The 21,930-nt window shown below is 43.6% G+C and overlaps 1 protein-coding gene and 1 long non-coding RNA gene across 2 annotated transcripts in view; one reads left to right on the top strand and one right to left on the bottom strand.

The window, feature by feature from the left end:
• The first annotated feature begins 268 nt into the window (after positions 1-268).
• Positions 269-21,930, top strand: part of DENND1B (DENN domain containing 1B) — a 188,316-nt gene continuing 166,654 nt past the window's right edge. The window contains exon 1 of the mRNA XM_068689753.1: positions 269-385. Within this exon, the coding sequence (XP_068545854.1) occupies positions 342-385 (44 nt within the window). The 5' untranslated portion in view covers positions 269-341. The remainder of the gene's footprint in view (positions 386-21,930) is intronic.
• LOC137860024 (uncharacterized) lies at positions 5,998-11,257 on the bottom strand. The gene is made up of 3 exons (XR_011098711.1): positions 10,776-11,257; positions 8,969-9,048; positions 5,998-7,760 (listed from the first exon to the last, which is right to left on the bottom strand). It is a non-coding gene; the product is annotated as an uncharacterized lncRNA (long non-coding RNA).

Raw genomic sequence — 21,930 nt, 5'->3', positions numbered from 1 at the left:
AAAGTGCCAGGAGGATTTTATTCTCTGTGTGCATGTATGGGACATGCATCTTCCCCCTCAACAAAGAAGCGGATATAAAATGTTGGCAGCTGCAGAGAGTGGAAGCCATTGTCCAGACCCTGAAGGCACCAACAAGCCTTAATGCTCCAAGCAGCCTCACCTGGGCCCCCATCACACCTTCCCTGGGCCCAGGGCTCTATTTAAGTTCAGCCCACGGCTGTTAGCCCCTGTCCCAGTTATGTGTAGGTCTGGGGGTCCTTGCTGCTGTTCTGGGGCCTGGCTGGGGCTCCTATTGTTACTACCACCAGGTCTTGGCCTTGGGCCTGCTCCATCACCAAGCCATGGCCTCCCTTATTCACAACAAGAATTGGTATCATTTTGAGGAGTAAGATATATGTACTTGTTCCTCCTTTTCAGGAGGAAATAACTTGGGATCCAAGTACTGCATAGCTATAATTCATTTATATAAATGACTAAAACTGTGTGCTGCTTTCTCTTGGGGAAGGTGGAATGGCTGCCTGCCACTTCCAGGAGGCTGCTGGGTGATTAAACAGAAGCTGTTAAACCCAGGCAGAAGTCATCATAGGTGGTAGTTGGTATCTCAGTAAAAAAAATCCTAAAACTTCTCAGCTGCTGCCTCCAGCAGTAGATTTAGGTGTGGTAGCACAGTTTGTGTGTATTTCTTCAGTGCTACAAACACCTTTCTGCTGTGAAAGTGAGTGCCCTAACTGATTGTAGGGAGTTAGCTCTCCTTTAATGTGTTTAGACCATAAAAGGTTGTTTTCCCCTTAATGGTACTTCGTTGCCCTTGTTCAATCTCTGCTGGCAGTAGGAAGGAGATGGTTAAAACAGGCCAACTCTTATGTGTGAGCTGCTGCTGACTGGATAGCGCAAATCTGTGCTGGGGGCCATGGTGGCTCTGCCTTGTGCCCAGTGGGTTCCTGTGCTGCTCCTTCCCTGCATGGGGATACAGCTGCTGGGCCCCAATAGGGCTGTATCTGCTCCTGGAGAATCCTTCCCCTAATATATCTGTGCCTGAATACCATGAAGAGTTACGAGTGGTTGCATCTAGATCATTATCGGATATTTGTGGATGATATGATAATTAAATACGTACCTTTCTTCTGAGGGGGATGTCACTCCTAAAGCCAAAGGAATTAAGAAAATAGGTGTGGGGCCTTTCTCATACTTCTTTGCTCAGCCCTACACGAACGGCAGTCCAATGCCTCTGTGTAGTCTGCTGCGGAATAGTTTCCTTTCAGCACTTGTTTGTTATGGCTTCACAAGCACTGTAAACAATCCTCTTCATACGATCTAAATGATTAGTGTAAACATTGACAAACAGAATTTTATTGCTTGCACCTGGTAATCGTCTACTAAAGGAAAGTAGAGCTTTTATAGATTTTTTTTTTCCCCCTCAAACTGAAAAGAAAACTTTAGAGGTTTGTTTTACTGTGGGATCTTGAGCCACTGTTGGTGTGAAAGTTTTTTTTTTTGAGGTCTACAGGCTCCTTTTACTATTTCTCTGGCAGTGCTGGTAATGTTTTCCCATTTGCTCTTGTATATAACTTGTGAGGTCTAGCATAGCATCTAAAACTTGTCACTTTGCTGAATTCTACCCTTGTCTGGCAAGAGCTATACAGAGCAATTTAATAGTTTAAAAAAAAAAAAAAAAAGCTCAGCCTGGTTAGTCTAGAGCCTTTTCTTTACAACCCATTCAGCCTCTGTTCTGGACCCTTGTCTCCAGAGAGCTTTTCTCCCCTTCCTCATTGCCAACAGGATGATAAGCCACCTGCCTGCCTGGATCAGTGAAATTCACTTAGTTCTCGCTCAGAGGGATCAATATGTGCTAGTGGTGTATGGATTTCATGTGAAAACTGCCTGCTTGATACAGATGCACTTTTTTTTTCCTTGGGGTAGTGCTCCAGGGTAGTATGCATCATGAGCTCTCTTGCTGTCTGTATATATGGAAAAAATAACCAACATTTTTGTGTAGCGGTACTATTGTATAACAATGGAAGAGAAACGAGGAATCTAATTACAAAGTGAATATTGTTTTGCTGAGGAGCACAAAGTGCATCTCCTTTACCTACCCATCTAACTGCCTGTAACTAACATTGTAACTATTTAATAAAGACCTTAGACTCTAGGGAAAGGTTTAAGATCTGGTTTGATTGGATATCAAGGAGCAATATTGCATTTATAACTAATCCCTGGTCTTTCTGCTTTGCTTTTTTTCTGACAAAAAACAAACAAACAAAAAGAAACAGAATCAGTTAAATAGTAATTAGTCACATTATTTCTTATGCTGTTGCAGAAGAAAAGACTGGTAAGGGTTAAAATATCTGTTTACTTCTGTTTTCCTAGTTAATTATAAATAAAACCTCTATTACCCTGTGTGACTTCTGTAAAATTCCCCTTATAGGGTTTGATTCCAGCTCCTCAAAGGCATCACTCTTGTTGCTGCTAATGGGTTTGCAGGAGGAAGGGCTGTGCTGCTCAGGGCGCAGCAGTGTGCTGAGGCACCCAGCTTTGCTCTGGAGTTTTAAAGGTTTAATGTGTGAATTTTGGATGTCTTCCCTGTCTTCTGGATTCTGCTTCTCTGCCTGTGACAATGTCACTTTTACATAGTAAACAAGTTACAAATAAATCAGTTTTTGAAGATGGTCTTGGCTTCCCAAACGCAGTTTTAACAGCCGAGCACTGTTGTGTGGTTAATGCTTTGATAATGCAAGACTGACCCAAAGTGGTGAGGCAGGTGTTTTATTTTTGTGTTATGCAGAGAGGGTGCTTTAATAGAGTCCCTGGAGCATTTAAAAAACAATATGCACAATTATTTCATGTTTATTAATGATAGGCCAATGCTAGCAGACCGAAGTTGTTTGTAGTAATCCTGACTCTGCACATGGCCTAAATATTTGAGTCTGAGCTCACAGAAAACCCTGGATTATGCAGGTGTTTCTATTTGTGCTCTCTTTGTGAAAGGTAAATACAGTCTACTCTGAAGTGGGAAGTTTGGTCTGTCATATAATTATGGCTGTAAATATTATCTGTAACTAAGGCAAACGAGTCAATGAGCTGTTCCATTGTCTTCCTTGGTACGGTGACTGGTCCGTGCCTGTAGGATGATGGCACAGCCAATGCCCTGTGGCTTGTGCTGCTTACTAAGGCTATGCAAAAATGATCTTTATCATTTACACCATGGAAAGTGTTCCTGCACTACACTGCTCGTGACAACAGGAAAACATTTCCCAGCAGAAGGCATCCAAATTTGGGGCAGGGCTTTGAAATGCTTCTCTTAATTATCTTACCTGATTATTGCTTTAACATGTGGCAGATTGATATGTACCCTATGGTGCGCCTTAGAGCTGCACTTGTATCTAGAGTAAAGGAAAATTGCTTGTACACCAAAAGCACAATGCAATGACTAAAACAGTAGTCTTAGTCTCAGTTTTATTCAAATTGCTTGAAGAATTCTAAGAAAAACACCTGGGTGATATTTTCAGAGGTGAAATATCTTTTGCTTGAAAATGCCATGTTGGGCTCATGTTGCAGAAGGAGAAAAAGGCTGGTGGTCTTACTGTGTACATGAGTGTTAGAGCTGAATGCGAGCAGGAGAAATAGAACAACCTTTTTCTTGCTTTGTCTGGTCTTTGTGTATTCTAGGGATTCACCTGAAAGGGAATCACCTTCCTAAGCAGTCTGTTCCCTTTCCAGGCAAAGGGAAACCTCTGGTACACAGAGCTGCTTGGAAAACTGCAGTCAAAGCCCTGCTATGTCAAGGGTTTGGAGGGAGTCACTTGTTGGGCTTGGACTGGATTTTAATGCCATACGGGAACGGTGCTTGAAGAATATGACAGGCCTCAAGAATCTAAAAGACAAACAGCTTAAAGGATTAAAAGTACTCCTGAGTGTGGTGTGTGGAAGCACTCAGTCTTGTGAAACACCTGCATTGTAGGGACCTGTGTCTGAGCTGCCACCTACTCTGCTTGCAGTCAAGTCATTGTGTTCTTCAAGTACAGTTAATCTCTCTAAAACGTCTGACTTGCAATGACATTATTTATGCTTTTGAAGTGCTTATTTTTTCTACCTGGACTGTACACAGATTCTGGCCCACATAGCTGCGGTCCTGAGATCTGTGGTTCAGGAGATGCGCTTCCACCCACCTTGTCTCTCCTCTTATGTGCCAAGCATGCTGACAGCCCGCTAATTTAAGTGCGCCGGATGTTTCAAAATATACCACTTTGCCACTGTAATTATAGCTTAACATAAAAATGAATATGCTTTGTTCCCTGTGTTTCTAGGTTACTGCTCAGCAGCTATGTTTCAGCTGGACACTTGAGCCTTAGAATGAAAATGTAAATTATCTCAAAATAAGTAACAGCTCCTTAGCAGGTGACATATTCTGCATATAAGGTTGCTTGGTTATTAGATGTTCATTGGCCTCTTTAATTGGCTTTTTTGTTTGTAGCCTGGCAGTGGAAATGTATCTGGAGCATGGGTACAAAGCAGGGGAATCTGATGGACTGCTGCAGGAAGGGTGTGCTGCCCATGGAGCACGGGGATGGGGCAATTTGTGGGAGAAGCACAGTAATGAATGCTCAAGGCTAGCAGCATGCAGCAACGAGGAAAAACTGGGTAGGAAGAGAAGATTCATAATGGAAAAAGCAATATGTTAGCCTGTCAAAGTTAGCTTATAAGGAGCGATGTTAAAATACAATGGCAAATACAGCTGCCACAGCGAGGTGTAAGATTTCTTGCTATGTATGGGAGTCTTCCATGCTATGCTGGAATGCTTTGAAAGGCTGGAAATGATAGTCTGGGTACTGTGTGTGTGCAGGGCTTCCCCTAGGTTGTAGCGGTGGGACTGATACCAGATGGAGGAGTACAGATATAAATACGTACTCATTTCGGGGATGCCTGGGACTTCAGAGTGGTTTGACAATCATACGGGATGAAGGCAATGAATCAGCACTAACATGCTAGTTTTACATTGATAAGTCTGCTGGCAGTATTGGAATTGATCCTGAGTTTTTGTGATGTAAGATCAGACCTAAGAAGGGTTCGTGCTTGAAATTTGGGCTTCCATACTCTGTCAATTTGTATCACAAAGACTACATTATTCAGGCATGAGTTTTCACGTTTAATATCATATTACATATGTCCCTTGATGAATAAAGGACTGTAATGTAATTGGGTTCAACCATCAGGTTAAACCCTCAAGAGAACAGAGTTCAAGCTGTTAATAAATTGCTGCAGAATTCCAGCATAAAATTGAAGGTTGGTAATTCCATCTGTTGTTTTAATAGAGATAGAGAATGATTACTTAAATATTTCAGAAAAGCTCAGCTGAGTAACAACCAGAGATGTAGTGGGATGTGATTATTTACAAGCCTCTGAGCTACCAACTCCCTGTAATGGCATGTTAAGACATAAAAATGACAAAAAATTGTTTAAAAAACATAATTTTATTTTTTTCTGTATACTTTTAAGCTTGCTCAGAAATTCAGATTTTTTTTTTTTTTTTTTTTTTTTCTGTGACTGAGGAAAAAGTTACAATATTTATAGACCTTCAGCCTCACTAGGCACTGTTGCCACAACGTGGCAAGGCTCAGGCTTGAGCTGAGTGCCTTGTCTGGAGCATCTTGCTCAGAAGACGTGAAATTCAGGAGTTTCATTGGGTGATGTTGGAGTAGCTGGCAAGGGAATGAAGAAAATGTAACTGATGCTGGGCTGCTTTGAAACTGAGTGGTAGGAGCTGGCTGGAGAAGGGAGGAAAAAATGGGTGAGCAAGCAGAACTTGTGGAGCAGGCAAAAATACTGTTCATTAAAGACCTGGAAATGTCTATAATGCATTAAGGCATTCTCAGTTTTTAGTTTGTTCTGACAACAAACTTGTGCTCAGTTCAGTTCTTAGCATGTAGAACTGCTTAGCTATGCAGTGCAGGAGCTATAGCTGCTGTGCATTGAGTGGGTGAGGGCTGCAGGAGACAGGTGATGTTCTCTTCCTCAAGGCTTCCTCTGTAGGATGCCGTCAGCGGAGCGACGGGAGCGCTGTGCCCCTTGATGCCCGTTAAGCTGCTGCTCTTGGTGGCAGCACCAGCTGTTCGGCTGCCTGGCCCGGAGACGAAGGGAATGTGGGCTGGGGTGGTCGAAAGCAGTTCTTACCTTCTTGGCCATAACTGCAGAGCCTCTGCTTGCTGCTGGATCAAAACTCAGGCAGGCAGCAGAGGATATTGCCCATCAAGCCTGAATGCTGCCTTCATTACGGAATATAAGCCTGCTTCCTAGGTGAGAGGGTGTCAGGATTTCTTTCAATTAAAATTGAATTCGTGTTTCTGTGCCAGGGTGTACAACATTTTTGCATAACAGAAGGCTTCTTTGTAGAAGTATATTCAAAGACTTAACAGTGTGAGGTTTAAAAATACATCGTATTGAATTTTTTAAAACCTCCACGTTTTTGTAACTGGGTCATCTATCCATTAACTCATACCCTTTATTGCAGAGATATTAATATAGATTTTTTTCACAGCATTAATCTCCTGTAATATGAATCTTTTTGCTTCTAAAATAAAAACCATTAAGCATTTGTTGGCTTGTGCAAAAATACAATAATGTGATAGCCTGATTAGATGTTATTTCATCTGCTAATGGTGCACAGTGGCTAAGAAAGGACTTAAATAAAATGGGAGAATTGCTCTATTAAAAAACAATTAGTTTATCCCTCTGAATCTATCCTTAAATAGACCTCCCACTTCCTTGGCAGCACTTTTAGGGACAGATTAATGAAAGCTGGGGATGATTTGCATATGCAAATTACGTGTGCAATTATTTCTGTAGCCATGGCAGACATAGGTGACAATGCAACTTCCTTCAAGTTTTTGCCAGAATGTAGATGTGCCCTGTTGGATCTGGTGAGTTAATGCAGCTGCCTTCAGCTCCTCATATCTGGAGTGAATGAGGAAGGGTGGCAGAAGAGCTCTGGACTTTGGTCCATATGCAGGCTGCCCCCTTGGCTGGTCAACCTCTTGGTTCCTGTGCTCATTTTCTTCATCTATTCATGGAGTTGCTGCTACACCCAGCTCTACCTGAGCTACAGGAGACTGCAGACATGGGCCTCAAAGAGCCGGAGCAAAGCTGCTGTCAGCCATGGCTGGGGAGGTGGGCAGGGGCTGTGGTGGCCTGGGGCTGGCCCTGCTCCCACACATGCAGGGGGATGTCCTCCTGACCTGGGGCTGCACATCTGTAACAGCACCGAGCATCTTGAAGGGAAGCATCACAGCTTTTTTGTGGATCTGGAGCTGTGGTCTTAACGCAGGAGCTCAGAGAGGCATGGGGACAGCCTTTGTCTGTGGGGGCCGCGTCCTTGTGATGTTGGTGAATTTCTTCCCATCGCTTCTGGCTTTCTACAGAAAACAGCCCGTGTGTCTGTACGCATTGCCGTAGTTTCACAGGGCCCTTTGTGGGGCGCAGCAATGCCCAGAACCACCGCGTGCAGGCCCTCTGGTCTGCAGCAAGTTGGGTTTGCTTCAGTGGAGCTGCTCTGATTTATGCCTGAACAGAATTAGGCATAATCATTCTTGATTATTGGATGGTTTAATACCAGCAGGTTATATACATGCTGGCAGGTACAAACTCATGATTTTAAAAGTTGAGGAAAATTCAAGAGAAATTTTGTGGTCCTATTCAGACTCCCTTGCCAATGTTTGCATTATCATTCACGTGTCCCTGGCATGCTTTAAGGGACAGTTGCTTGAATCCTGTAAGAACAGGAACACTTTAAATGGCAAAGGACACATTAAAAATCTTTCATTTCATAATGGAATAATTTGTCTAAGATATATATGTAATGTAAAATGTATTTACCTGAATACATTGCTAGCTAATGGACAAAAGGTAAGATTTTTGTGTTCTGTGTAACAAGGTATGCTGTTCTGATCCAACAATTTCTCTACTTTTTCCACAAACAGAGAGGAAAATGGGGATTTCCGACAGCTTTCTTGTGCCCTTTTTGCCCTTCATCTCAGCACTGTGGTCCCGTGGATTGAGCAGGTCTGTGAGCCACGCTGCTCTTCTAACTGAAGTGATTAAAAAAAAATCCTTGTAGAGTCATCCATGTGCCAGGAGCTGAAGGTTTGTGAAGGCTGACTGTTTTTGTAAAAAGCCTTCAGGTTCTCCAGCATGGCACAGTGTAAAGGTGCCTAGCATCCAGCAAACAGCCCAGGCTAGGGTGCTGTAACTGTGAAAGGCCTCTGACAATACCTGTTACTTTTGTCATTACATTGTGTGGAGAAAACACCAGTGGGACGGTTTGTGGGATGAACCTCCTGTCTGCTGAGTTCCAGACTCCTTTTAAAGGCACTGTCTGGTAGATCTGTGTGTCTACACGCAGCGGTAGCGAACAGGATCACGTATTTGGGGGAGTTTGTGCTTATTTACAGCCTGTCTCGGTCCTCATCCCATAGACTCTCACAAGCCATTCTGTCATTGATCTCCGGGGTTTTGTGGAGCAGTTAGTCATCCAGAATTAACTTGCTCTGGCTGGCTTCACAGGCTGAGGTAATGGTACTCAGGTTTCCCCGGTCCCCACTAATGTGCTTGCAGGGAATCATTGCCACTGGTGGAAAAAGTGAATCAAAAAGTTAACCCCCTTCTCTGATTTCTTTTTTTTTTTTTTTTTTTTGGTGGGCCTCTGTGGATGTTTATTTTCTTCAGTAAACACAGGTGAGGGCCTGCACTGAACTTTAGAGCTGTAGTAGCTATTGGAAATTACTGAACGCTGCAAGGTTTGGAATATTTTGACTGGTAAATTCAGGACCTACAGCTGGGTTTGCATTGGAAGCTTATCCCAGGAGTGATCAAAGGCAGGGGAACTTTTGCCGCTGTTTAAAAATAAATACATAAAAAATGACCTAGGTGGTCTTTGACAAAGGTGATCAAGGAAAAGAGTACTTTCAGAAGCACACACCTGTTTCTGGAAGTGCTGAGCAGTTACCCATACATTGTGGTGGATAAGTGCCTTGAAAAAACAACTGCTTTCATTGTCATCTGTAAGATGAAAATAACCTGGTGTCATCAGGTAGCTAGAAACTTGACAAAATCTGTTCAGTTCTGGAGCTGACAAACTCTCAAGCTTTTTGAAGTGATTAAATGGATGTTAAGTTGGAAGATAAAGCTAAGTATTAGAGGGCTGTGGTTGTTTCGGTCACAGGTAAATAAGGTTCAGACATCAGTATTCATGTAAAAGGTGAAGTTCCCCTGCCATCTGGGATTGATAAGGGCTACAGTTCTGCAGTTTCATGAATCATTCTGAATGTCTATCCAGTATCGCTGGCTTTCAGCACTATTCACAAAGATAGAAGTCCTCTGTTTCCCTTGAAATACAGACTTGGGAGTGTAGAGGGCTCCCTGCTTTTGGTTAGCACCTCGTCTGAACGGGGAGTGGACAGGGAACCTCTCCCTTTCTCCCCTGTCCCATGGAAAAGGCAGACCAGCCTCCTGCCCTGTTATCCTGCCTGCCAGTGGTCCTAGCAGGAACAATATTCTGCTAAAACTCCTCTTGGATGAGTTGAAGATCAACTACTGGACAAAGTTTAGTACTTGCTATATGTAAATGTAAAACCCCAGCACTAGAATCCTCCCTGGACTACTGCTAAGCCCTTGAAAACTACAACAAATATTATTGAAACAAGCAAGCCCAAAACAAAACTCAACATTTTAAGGCAAAACAAGCCCTGGGCAAAACTAAGTACAGCCTCAGCATCCATTATACATTACTGGATGCTCATTCTTATAGCTGCAGGTGATCTAGGTACTCCATAGCAACAACCTTGAAGCATTTTTATTAAGAACTGGACTATTAAAAATAATGGTTGCAGGGACTCTTCAAACAAATTTAGTGCTTGACAGACTACAAGAATTTTGGGAGCTAAACTTATCTTTGCAATTAGATACTCCCCTAACTGATTTTTAGAGGGAAACTTTTTTTTTTTTTTTTTTTTTTTACCCCGAAGCCAGCTCCCAGCTGAGGGCCGGGGCAGCAGGGTGTCCCACGGCGCTTCCCAGAGCAGCAGGAACAGGCTCGCTTCAGCAGGGGCAGCTGAAGCCTTGGCACAGGGGGAGCTGCCCAGCCTGCTGGTGTGCTCAGGGCACGGGTAAGGAAAACTAATTAGAACATAACAGAACTGAGAGCTTGTACAGAAATCCCATGTGAAATTAGCGGCCCTGTCGGTATTTTCCACTTTGGAAAACATTGCTACTTACATTACTATTAACCCCCCCCAGCGTTTTATAGGGCCCTTTATGCTTATAATTGCAAGCTAGGTGGTATCGAGCACCTTTTCTCAGCCACCTGGGTGGAATGGCAGTGGGGGGTCAGTCCTGCAGCCTTGCTGGAGCCCGGCACAGCCTGATGTGACAGTCTGCTGGCACTCGGTGACAGCCAGGCACTGCCCCAGGGCAGCTCTGTGCTTCGGAGCTGCTCGGTCACTCAGCCGGCGTGTCGGAAACCGACCGCGACGTTTCTGCACTGGAATGAAAATAAACGGAGAAGCTCCAAACCTGCCCATGAAAGAGTTATTTTCTGCTTTGCTGCGTTACGCACAAAGTCTGTCCTCCTCCCTTTGGCCGGTGTGGGTTCCTCCCACAGCTGGGGCTGAGCCTGGCACGGCTCCACGTCCCCCCTGGCAGCGGTCAGGAGCACTCTGCCTTTCTTCCGAGTTCATCGGGACTCAGGAGATTAATTTGGAAGGTTATGCCAAAGCAAGGCAACATACCTCTGAGGCCAGAAGTGAGGTCCTGGTGCTGGGCTGCGAGATGGTCTCATCTGATGCTGATGTTGGTGAGGGAGGGAGATGTTTGTCTTCCCAAGAAAGCCGTAGCTCTGAAAGGGGTGGTTGTGCCAGTGTCCTTGCTGCCTGCTCGTGGGCAGCAGTGCTGCCGTGCACTGCTCAGGAAACCACAGCTCAGCGACTGTGCGATGAGAGCAGAGGTCTGGTAGGGCACTGGGGCGACGCGGCTGAACCTTGTCCTTGGAGCGAGCACACCGGGCAGGCTCCTGTCCCTGAAGGCTATTTCAGTAGAGCACAAAATAAGGTTTTCTTTAAGCAGGTCAGCTACTGGGTTGGACAAGCCATGATTTAAATCTTTTAAAAGAAACTACCAGCTACTGCCCCTTGCTGTTGAGCCTGCCGCTCTCAGCAGCGATGTTGATCTCCAGTGGAAAACTCTCCTCACTGGAGTGGCCCCTGGCCAGAGGCCTTCCTGCTCCTCCTCTGCCAGCCCTGCACACTGCCTGGCCAGCTGGGGGCTGGTTCAGTTTAAAGAAGAAAAAAAGAACCTATTTTTTTTTTTTCTAAGCTTCTTCCAGATGATTGTGTCCAGTCCCTAGCAGAAAGGTGTGATTTTCCCTTACCCCTGGAGGGTGATGCCCGACCAGACCACAGGTGCCAGAAGCAGGCAGGTGGGCAGCTTCCCTCCCTGTTGCTCTTTTGCTCTTCAGCAAAGCCTGACGTATGGGATGGGGGGCGAGCAAAGCAAATCGTGATGTGTTGAGCTTTCTCCTGCCTCGGGATATGGATTGGCAGATAGAAAGGCTTTTGAAAACGTTGTTTCAATTTCCTCTGTGCTAAATTGAAAAGATTAGCTGGAGAATATACCAGGACTCATCAGAATCATTTGTTCTCCAAAGCGAGACAGGACTCCTTACCCACTCTGTGTAAGAGTGCTGGTCTGCAATATACGTGTAGGTGTAATAAAAATCCTCGGGAGTACAGAAGATGAAACCTGGGCCTCTCTAAAATCAGTGGAAACTGCTGAATGCAATGCAGATCTTCCACTGTAAAAGTCAGAGAGGCATCCATCAATCCACCAGGCTGTTGAGACCTAGAGTTCATAGGAATTAACAGCAACTTGCTGGTGTAGATTTTTAATTTTCTTGTTTTCTGGTGTCCTGGAGAAACAGCAAGCTGCGTACGCTAGGTCAGTGCCTTTTTCCCTCTTAACTGATGAGAAAGCAGATGCTGAAGTCTGCTTTGTCTGGCTGGTAACAAAAGGAAGTAGTCACTCAGCCAGGGAAATGTTAAAAGAGAAAGTAAATGAAGACTTAGAGAAAGATTAAGAGCATGTAGATCTCAAATAACAGGGAAATCTGCATCTCTGTCATAGCAGCAACAAGCCCCTGTGCTCCTGCAAAACTTCTTTTCCAAGTCAGAGGAGAGGCTGTTCCTTGTTCTCCTGTCAGACCATGGGATGAGAAGTGCTTATCCCAGTGAGTTTTGCATTTACTTGCCTACGTTGCAGTATGGTGCCATCTAGAAAATGTCATCCTTGCTTCTAGTTTTTGAGCCTAAAATCCCAAGCTGTGATCTTTCATCTGGGCTGGCTGGCGTGCCACACAACCCCAGCGCTGTATGTAGCCTCAGCTTCGTGGAGCCCTCTGTGACAATGCAAATGCAAAAACCTTTTGCAGGATTTGAAATGTTGATTGCATTGGTATTATATAGGACGTTGGGGACATAAGAGTCATCTGGCATTAGCTTCATACTGGCATATTTATATTCACATTTTTCTATTTATGATTATTTAGGAATAGGATCAGGAAATGGATATTGAAACACACTTGCCAAAAGCAAAGATGACTGAAACAGATGACGTGATTCTTCAGAGCAATTTTGTACAATCAGGGAAAGAAAGGAGTAAAGGAGAAAAGCAGTTTACATGTCAGTTCTGTGAACTTCAGGGTAGAGAGGCCAGAAAACACAGTGACAAACAACCTAACCCAGGCAGCAGCGAGAGTGTGCTGTGAGGGGTGGTGACGATAAACTTGGCCACAGAGACCATCAAAAACCCTGCAGCGTAAAAGATCGCGGTCCAGAGTTACCAGGTTACTGGACTGAAATCAGAACTGAAACTGGATGCCAGCAGGATCAGACACTTTGGCTCCACAGAAGAAAACTGGGCAAGAATAAAGATTTTTTCGTCCAAATGCCATGGCTCCAGTCCCTGGCTCTGGGAAAAACATGCACAAGAGCTTGGTTATTGTTTTCCCTGAAGCCATATTGTACAACTCAGTAAAGTGCAAGAAAGTGCATTTACTTATTAGGGTATCTAGAAAAAGGGAGAACAGTAAGCTAAAGATAGGGCCTGGGGTGGAGGTCTGGAAGGACCCTTTTGGTCCCTGGTTCCGTGTCTAATCCAAGCAATGGCAGTCATTGTCCTTTCGTAATGTATTATAAAACTAGCTGGGTGTTTGCTCTCTCTGCCCCTACTGGGAGGCTGTTTCAAAACTTTTCTAAGAAACCTTATTTCCTCTCTAACCCTCCACAAAGCCTTTTTTTTTTTTTTTTTTTTTTTTTTTTTTTTTTTTTTTTTTAACACAATTGTTATAACTGAGGCTAATAGCGTTTGGTGCTAGCAGCTTCCAGGACGGTTGAGAAATTGTGATCAGCTGCCCTCACAGCATTTGTTTTGCTTAACTGGATGAACCATTGGCTTGTTTCTACTGGAAATACCTCACCTGGCATAGGTGGTGGCTGTTGGATTTGTTTTTCTCTGATGTGCCAGTCTTATCGGCTTGTATTAGCTTCCATGCTTACTCCTAAAATTCTTTTGGAAATGGCTATGACCTGGCTACTCCTGGAGCCCCTTCCCAAGCTTTCCCAACTTACAAGTTCCAGGTTGATTTAGCACACTTCATGCAAGGAAACTTCAAGGCTCCTTAGTGCTCGTATTTTTGCTTTCTTCGGGACAATTTACTTAGTTTCCTCTTCCTGAAGAAAGAAGGAAATGTCCTTTTGAAATAGAAATCATACTTCTAGATCTACATTTGGTTCTTTTTCCATTTAACTAGACTCCACTTCTGATTACTTAATTCAAATGTATTTTGAATGTGCAAGTCTTCCATAACATCATTTCTGATGTGAAGTCTAAAATAGCCCTGTTTGTCAGTTCAATAATTATCTCATAAAGAAATCTGTCAGCTGCCATGTTCAGGAATAACTCTGACAAATCATTAGTAGAAGACACTGGTTCATATGAGCAAAGTTAAAAATGCTCACGATAGAACTGTTTATATTCAGCTTTCTAATAAGAGTGGGTTTCGGTAATAGGTTGTCTTGGTGACCTCTCTAGAACTTCTCATACTTCTTCCACGTTATTTAAAACAAAATTTAAATATTTGTCTGTGCTATCCTTTCTTATTTTAGTATAGTTTATTACAACACTGAGAGATAATTCTACCTCTTTGTAGTATCTTCTTAAGCACCAGCTGTAGGTACCTGGCCGGTGGTTAGGGTGACACGTTCCCTAGGCTTTGAATATCTGTACATCATCCGTGGTCAGTCACACACCAGTGAGCTTCTGTCTTCATTTCTCTGTTCAAGTTTATGGTATTGTATAAATGATAGTAAAGGCAGGCATCTATTTTAAGCCGCTCAGAAATATGATATATAATCGGATGTTTAATTTTAGTATCTGTTGAGCTGCTAAGCTTGATGGCTGTGGTTCTGGGACTTTACACGCTCGTGGGTAAGTCCGATGTGGAGTGTCACTGACTGAGGTGGTTATGTGCTGCAAGAAATCATCTACATGAGTGAGGGCACTGCGTCAGGCCTCCAGCTAGCACCCACAGCCTCATCGTGTGATCTGAGGTGGCCATAAATGAATAAATCTATCTGTGCTAATTAGCTATGTTATGACACTGACCTAGTGGGAAGACCTCCTAAACAGCTGAGGGACTGCACAAGGACGCTTTGTTACCTGGGTTCTGTTGGATTGGAAGAAGCTGTTTTTCAGACAAAATAAGCAATTGTTCACCATAGTGTTTGGTGCTGATCCGAAACACCGGGGCAGAAAGTGGCATTTGTGTGGTCTGCAGTTGCCAATAAATTGCCCTGTGCTGTTCAGCAAATTGTTTAATCTTCCTGATTTAGGTTCTCTGCCTGGTGAATAGAGAATAATATTTAGCTTTCTCAAAAAGGTATGATGTTGGGATTAGTTTCTGTAGGCGGCTGAATTCAGCAGAAGAGGAGCTTAATAAATCAGGCAATCTAGACTTAAATTGCAATCTGGACTCCTCCTTTGGGACTCCTTTGGAAGGCAAGTACATTGAGACATTTTCTCTTGGCTTATGGTACAGTAAAACTGCTGTACCAGTTTATTAGCCAGTCTATTTTTTTTTTCTTTTTTATTTTTTTAGCATTTTCAACATGTCCTGTCTGTTATTGTTATGGAGCCTATTACTGCTGACAAGATGATCAGAAAGTTGGGCTTTGAAGCACAGACTGCTTGTTCCTTATTGCTGTTCTTCAGAGTTAGTCCTGGTTTGTTGCCGCAGGTTTGCAGTGGAGCTGCTGTGCGCTGGTGGAAATCTCTTGGAAAACATCTAATATCTTAATTTATACCAAACAACGAGGAGTACTGTTCATGCTGCTCGTGGTCTTCATCATCACAGATGTCATCTTGATATCCTTTCTAATCAGCCGGGTAGAAATGCTTTCAGCCTGGGGTGTGCATGCGAAGCAGAGAAAGAAGCAGTCAGAGGCGGCCTGGCAGAGGTGGGCTTCTCCATGGTCCCTGGGGAGCAGGGACAAGAGGCAGGCCAGAGGTGGGTGGGAGTCGTGTTGAGGTTTTCTATCTTTTTTTTTTTTTTCTTGCAGGGGGTGAGGCAGGCAGTGCCATTTTGCCTGTGTTCCCCTTTGCTTACTAAAGCTCTGCAGACCGGTAGCGTACCTCCTTGTTGTAAACTGTAAGAATGAGCTGAGATGGCCGTACACATGCCCCTGGGGGTAGTTTGTGTCTGACTGTATTGCCCTGGTCCACTTGTTAGAAATTATTTTAATCAGTGTGACTAACTGAAGCCAATCTCTTGATGATCTAAGCCAATGGAGTCTTTTTAGCAAGTTTTGCTAGGCACCAGAATCTGGCAGCCACCCCAAAAGTCTATGAAGCACTCTGGAAGAGAAAAATTCTAGCTGGTTGCTAAAGGTAAGATTTTAAATGCGTAGCTCTTTAGATAAATGGAATACCGGAGATACTCCTGAAAATACTTAGGCATACACTTGACCTTAAGCATACACGTAATTCCATTAACTTCAGTGGGACTATATATATTTCTAAAGTGAACCACCTGTGTGTTTGAGAAGACCAAACTATTAAGCTTCTCTGCATGCAGAATTTTATCCTGTGACTAAGTCTTTGTGTATCATGCTGTAAATTTACCCTGAAGCTTGCCATAAACTCAGTGCTTTTAAAGAGTATATTTGAAGAGCTCCGGTAGAGTCTCAAGGCAGTTATAATAGTGTGCATTTGATTTACAGCATGCCATTGAATTAGAAGGGTATTTGAAAGGGGATTTATGTTAAAATAATGCAGACAGTGATTTAGAGTGTGGATTGTGGCCATAAGTATGGGCAAAACAGAAGAGTTTATTGCAGAAAACAGCTCATTGCCTTCTGCGGAAAAAACACAGAAGTAGAAAATTTGGAGATTGTCAGCTTGGCTAAGTATATCTGTCAACTAAAAATACTGGTCAACACATGGCTTTTCAAAGTAAAGATGACTTTCAGCAACATTTTGTGTAACCAGCACTGGATAGAATCATCAATGAGCTGGAACAGTGATTTGGAAAGGCAAACCATGAAATCAATAAACCAGCTGGGACAATGAGTCCAAGAAATACACATTTCTTGGAAAATGACAGAGCATTCTGGCAAAAAGAGCTATAAACTAGCGTAGAGCTGAGAATTTTGCCAAATTCTTCAACAATACTGTGATGGCTCCTGAATAGACACATGCTTTGACCTGATTAGTAAACATTTGGGTTTTATACAAAAATGCACAAATGAAATCTTAAAATAATATTTTCAAGTCTATTTTTTTTATAACTCTCTAGATCCCTGTCAGTATTGTTTCTATACTTTCTTATTGGAAGCCTAAAATGCAGAGCCAAAACATCAGCTGGCATAAATCACCTAACTTCTGTGAAGATAGACTGATGTTAATGATCTGGGGCAAAATCTGTCTCCTCTGACATTTCTATTCCTGCGTTTAAGTGCAGGCTGTTATTTTGGGCTTAGGAGGATTTTAAAAAACATGAAGCCGTTCTGAGAAATGGAAAAACATTATCAAGATAACAGTGAACTTTACAAGTGGATGGAGGAGAGCGTTCGCGTATGCAAAGTGAAAACTGGAAAAGCAAACAAACACAAACTTGTGTCAGGAGAGGAAGACCACAGTGACTCATCTGGTAACGAAGTGCGTTTGAATGAGCACAAAATTAATTTCCTGTTGCTGCACAAACATCCTTCAGTGTCTAAAGGTGCAGTAGACGGAAGCAGCGTAACTGTGTGCAACTTCTTGATTCGGAGTGCTCTCTGTATTTCTGTTGCTAACAGCTGAGTTTGGGGGTGCCAAACTTAACAGCTGACCTCTTAGTTTGGGGGCTTTTTGTACTGACACTTGGAAAACAAACCAGTAATGATCCCCGACAGGAACTTGGTCTGTGATTCCCTGCTGACAGAATCTGATCAGACAGCTTTGCCCGTGAAAAAGATCATACATTAATGCTTATGGTCCCAAGTCCCAGTTACAAATTCACTGGGCTCACTGGGAATGGCAGCGCTGCTTTCTGTGACAGCAGTCTCACAGGTGAAGTTATTGGTTCCCCAGGAGGAGTCTGCAAGGACACAGTGGATAAAAACTGATACAGGACAAATGCTGAGGACAGAAGGGTCTGTGCAGTGAAGTGATGCGTGAAGTATTTGCGGGCGGGTGTCTGGCGAGCTTTGTTAGCGGGCCAGGGGGAGCATTCTGCCACCATGAACGGGTGAAGGCAACTGTCTCTTGGAAACTTGACAAAGAGACCTTTGTGTTCTCCTCTCCTCTGGTTTAGCATCATCACACTCCTCTCCCTCCCCAGAAAACACCCTCATATTTGGCGAGGACCCTGTGTTTCTGTTTGGGTGGAAGTACTGGTCTCCTTCAGCCCCCACCCCTGCCACACTGAATCAGTCTTCTGCCGGATCCACACGGGTTCACACAAACTGTGGCAGGGGACGGAGGGACCTCTCCGGAGGGACCTCTCCTGCTCTTATTTCAGGCATGCTTTATATTCAGCCAGGCATTTCAAGATCAATTTATACATAAACTAGTGAATTAAAGTTTTTTTTTTTTTTTTTTTTTTTTTTTTTAATGGGAAACACAACTTCATCCCAGTGCTAAAGGCTTTATCTGGTGGCTGTGCCTCAGTTCGGCACAGGAAGAGTTTGGTGGCAGGAGAACAGAAGATGGATCTGAACAATAAGTGGCAGCAGAACTGCACAGAGCGCTGGAGACTGAGGACAAGGAACTACCTACAGAGAGAAGGAATCTGCCGACATAGGAATATGAAAGAGAAAAAACACAGGAAAATAATTTTGAGAATATTTTGGAAAATATCAGAATGGACAAGGTTGAACTGAGTGTAGTCAAGTCAAGGTTTCTTCTCTGAATGTTCAGATTGCGCAAGTAGTTTAGTACTATTAACTTTTTACCCAAAAATGATTGCAGAACTTATGAGCATCAGGAAAATATTCTGTGAAACACAAAATGCTAATTGACATTCCCAGGGTAATTCTCAGGCAGAGAGGACATTTACAAATTGTAAGTATTCCATAGGTACAAATGATTAGACAGGGAAATCTGAAGACATGCTAAGGACAGAGAGAAATTTTAAAAAAAGGTTAATTAATCACAGTTTATTGTTCTTTTTTTTCCTACTTTTGTGTATATATCATTGTTGTTTCATGTCATATAAAAGCATGCTGGTCCATTTAGAAAAGAAAGTGCAACTTTTCTGTCAAGGAACATTGGCAGGTTTTCCACCACTAGTTCTTATTCCTTAGGACACTGTCTTGTTCCCAAGCACCTGTTAGTTCTGTGATGATTCTGCAAATCCCCTCTGTTTGAGGAAAAAGACAGCAAATTAACAGCAAAGGCAGCAGAGAGAAAACTCCCGAGCAGGTCGCAGGTCAGTCAGTGCTGTCCCAGTCGTTCAGCCTCCTATTTGCCTTGCAGTACAGCTGCAGGACATATGTTTTCAATATAGCTTCTTCTAAAGCAGTGAGGGGATTGCAGATTTGGTTTTATGGTATCAAGAAAAAGATTCTCTGGCAGATATTTCCATGGCCTGGTTCTGCAAGTACTCATTCTTGGATGCATAATTGTGGAAACAGTCACCAGGAAATGGGGGAGGGAGTTGTCTGAAGACCCTCGCTTGTCCCTAGTTAATCGGCTGGGTGTTAGCATGGGCAGCTCTGTAACTCCAGGGTGAGTTCAGCAGCAGAGCAGCTGTGGCAGCAGAACCCTGCTCTGTGATGTCTCAGTGGCTCTGTTGAGCTACACGTATTGCTCGTGCAGCAGGACGCGGCAGATGGGCTGGGGGGATGCTACTTGCTGTGTGTGCTAAAGGTAGTTCGTGTTGGTTAATGCCCAGATTTGCTGGAAATACTGCTTGACTTCTTCAGCAGGCCAGAAATCATCATACAATAAAAAAGAATGTGTCGTTACTTTAACAAATGATTTCTTTTGGTTACTGTTGTTGCAAGTTGGTGACCACATAATTAGAAATTCAAATTATTCACTGATAGCATAACAGGGGTAGTCTTGTGAAAACAGCAGAAAGCATCTTTAGGCATTTAGATCAGTTTACCAACACCACAGGCTATCTACCTCTTGCCATGTCTAGTATGAAACAGCTTCTATGACGTGAGCAGATTGGGAGCAGAATGCTTTGCACTGCATGTAATTTTAATGTACTCTATAGATTACAAAACTGAAAATAAGTTGTGTCACATCAGAATTACAGTGTACCGTGTTTTCAGGATAAGCGAGGAGCTCGTTAAGGAGGTCTTACAGTTTAAAACATGTTTTATTCACTTAACCAGCGCCTGGAAATATCCTATAGTTTTACTATGGAAAACAGAGAAAGGCATTTTTTCCTTATGATTTTTTTTTCATTAACTATATTAAATGATGGATTAGACCTAATTCCAATCTCAAGTTTATAAATTGGAGAAAGAAATTTCTTTTGCAAGATTTTGCCTGTGTTTTGTAACACATTCGAGGAACGCTCATATGGGTTAGATCTCCTGAGTCTGCTAGTGGCTGACGTGTTCTTTGAGAAAGAAAAATGACATATTGTTTTATAAAACTATTCCCTGTGTCTTCCCACTTGCCAAGCTTACTATGTTATTTGAGGGGAAAAATACAGTTCAAAATGGTTTGTAATTTAATAGGAAATGTGGAACAAATGATTGAAACTGTGGGGTCACATGTCTTTAACAGATATACTCACATTAAGTGTAAATGATGGCAACAGGAATATTTATTGAGCTATCCAAAATATTTTCACTTGGCAAATTTCAGACTAACTGGTCTGGGGAACTGCCCTGGCCTTGATGAACCTATGTACATTGAATGTTAATAATCAATACCAGATGAGATGAGAAAACTATGAAGCTCTGAATGATAACAGTTTTCACAATGCTTTTTGCAGTGCTCGTCATAATCTTTGCCATAGATGCATGGTAGAGCCTGAGCACAAACCAGTGTGTTTGACAGCTGGCATCAAAGAAACTAAGGAGTTAGCAGAACAGTAGGAACACACCTTTAGACCACCTGATGCAGTGAAATTACATGCTAACACCAACAAGATCCTTGGGAGATACCATTGCTTTGTTTTTCAGGACATTGCAACAGAAATAAAAAAGTTTACTCTTGTAAATGAGCATTTCAGGATGATACTTTAATGTAGCCCATCAGTTGTCATGTGCTGCTAAGGCTGTCTTGGGGCAGAAGTATCATGAGAAGAACGGCTCCAAGGAGTGATGAGGAGGATGTGGTGATCCCCACTTCTTCAGAGTCGACATCAAATCGAGGACTTAAAAGGACGCTGTCTTGCTTGATGTCTCAGTGTCTTGCCTCAGTGCTGTGTCAGCCTGCATCGTCCTGCTGGCTGCAGTTGCACCGCAGCTCTAGCTGCATTTCCTGCTCTGTGCTGCTGGGTGATGCTATGGTGTGCATGATGAGTTTCATCCTCATCTAATGTGTGTGCAGGGTTATGAGAGGTCTAAACATGCTGCATGCATAGACATGAATTACTGTTCAGTTCTGTTTTATCCGAGTGCCTCTTTAGGACAGGTGCTGGTGCTCACAGAGAGCTTCATGCACCTGGTATCTGCTCGAATGGGAACAGGGCCGTGCCCGAGCAATCCAGGCAGTTTTTGTAGTGTACTGAAGACATTTTCCTGAAGCAGGTGATTGACAGGGGACTAGGGGAGGTGCTCTGCTGGACTTGTTACTCACAAATGAGGAAGAACTGGTTGAAAAGGTGCAGGTTGAAGGCGGTCCTCTCATCTGCTGGCTCCCTAGGTGTGCTAGCAGAATCTGTGGCGACATGCAGCACCCACAGGCAGAGACAAATGCAGCTGGGGAGTGCTTCAGCCCCTTGGTTGTATATGGGTCAGCGGGACCAGGAGGGAACATTCAAGGGGCTGACAGAACCGGCTGGTGTTGGTAAAGTCCAATGCAATCTGCTTGGCAATTGTGGTAGACACCAAGCCCCATGCTCTTGTGACAGCGTGTCAGGGAACGGGCAGCAAGGGGTGAGGTGGCAGTGAGGCAGGCAGGGCATCGGCCTTGCTGACAAGAAGCCATGACATCAAGCCTCTCTGACAGGATCTGGGCCAGGTCTGGAACCAATCCACCAGAAATTGAGTCAGCAGGGCAGGATAGGGGTGAGAAACAGGGAGGTAGGAGACGGGGCGCTGGTGTTGCTACAGTGCAGCTCCACTGGGGCCTGGCGCAGAAACCTCAGGGCACATGCAGCTCCCAGGGAAGGGGCAGGCAGGCCCTCACCAGGGCTGCCACTGGCTTTGGTCACAGCAGCAAAAC

The sequence above is a fragment of the Anas acuta genome, chromosome 8, assembly GCF_963932015.1.
Source record: "Anas acuta chromosome 8, bAnaAcu1.1, whole genome shotgun sequence".
NCBI lineage: Eukaryota > Metazoa > Chordata > Aves > Anseriformes > Anatidae > Anas > Anas acuta.
Note: the sequence above shows the minus strand (reverse complement) of the source record. Positions and strands in the feature narration are given on the sequence as shown.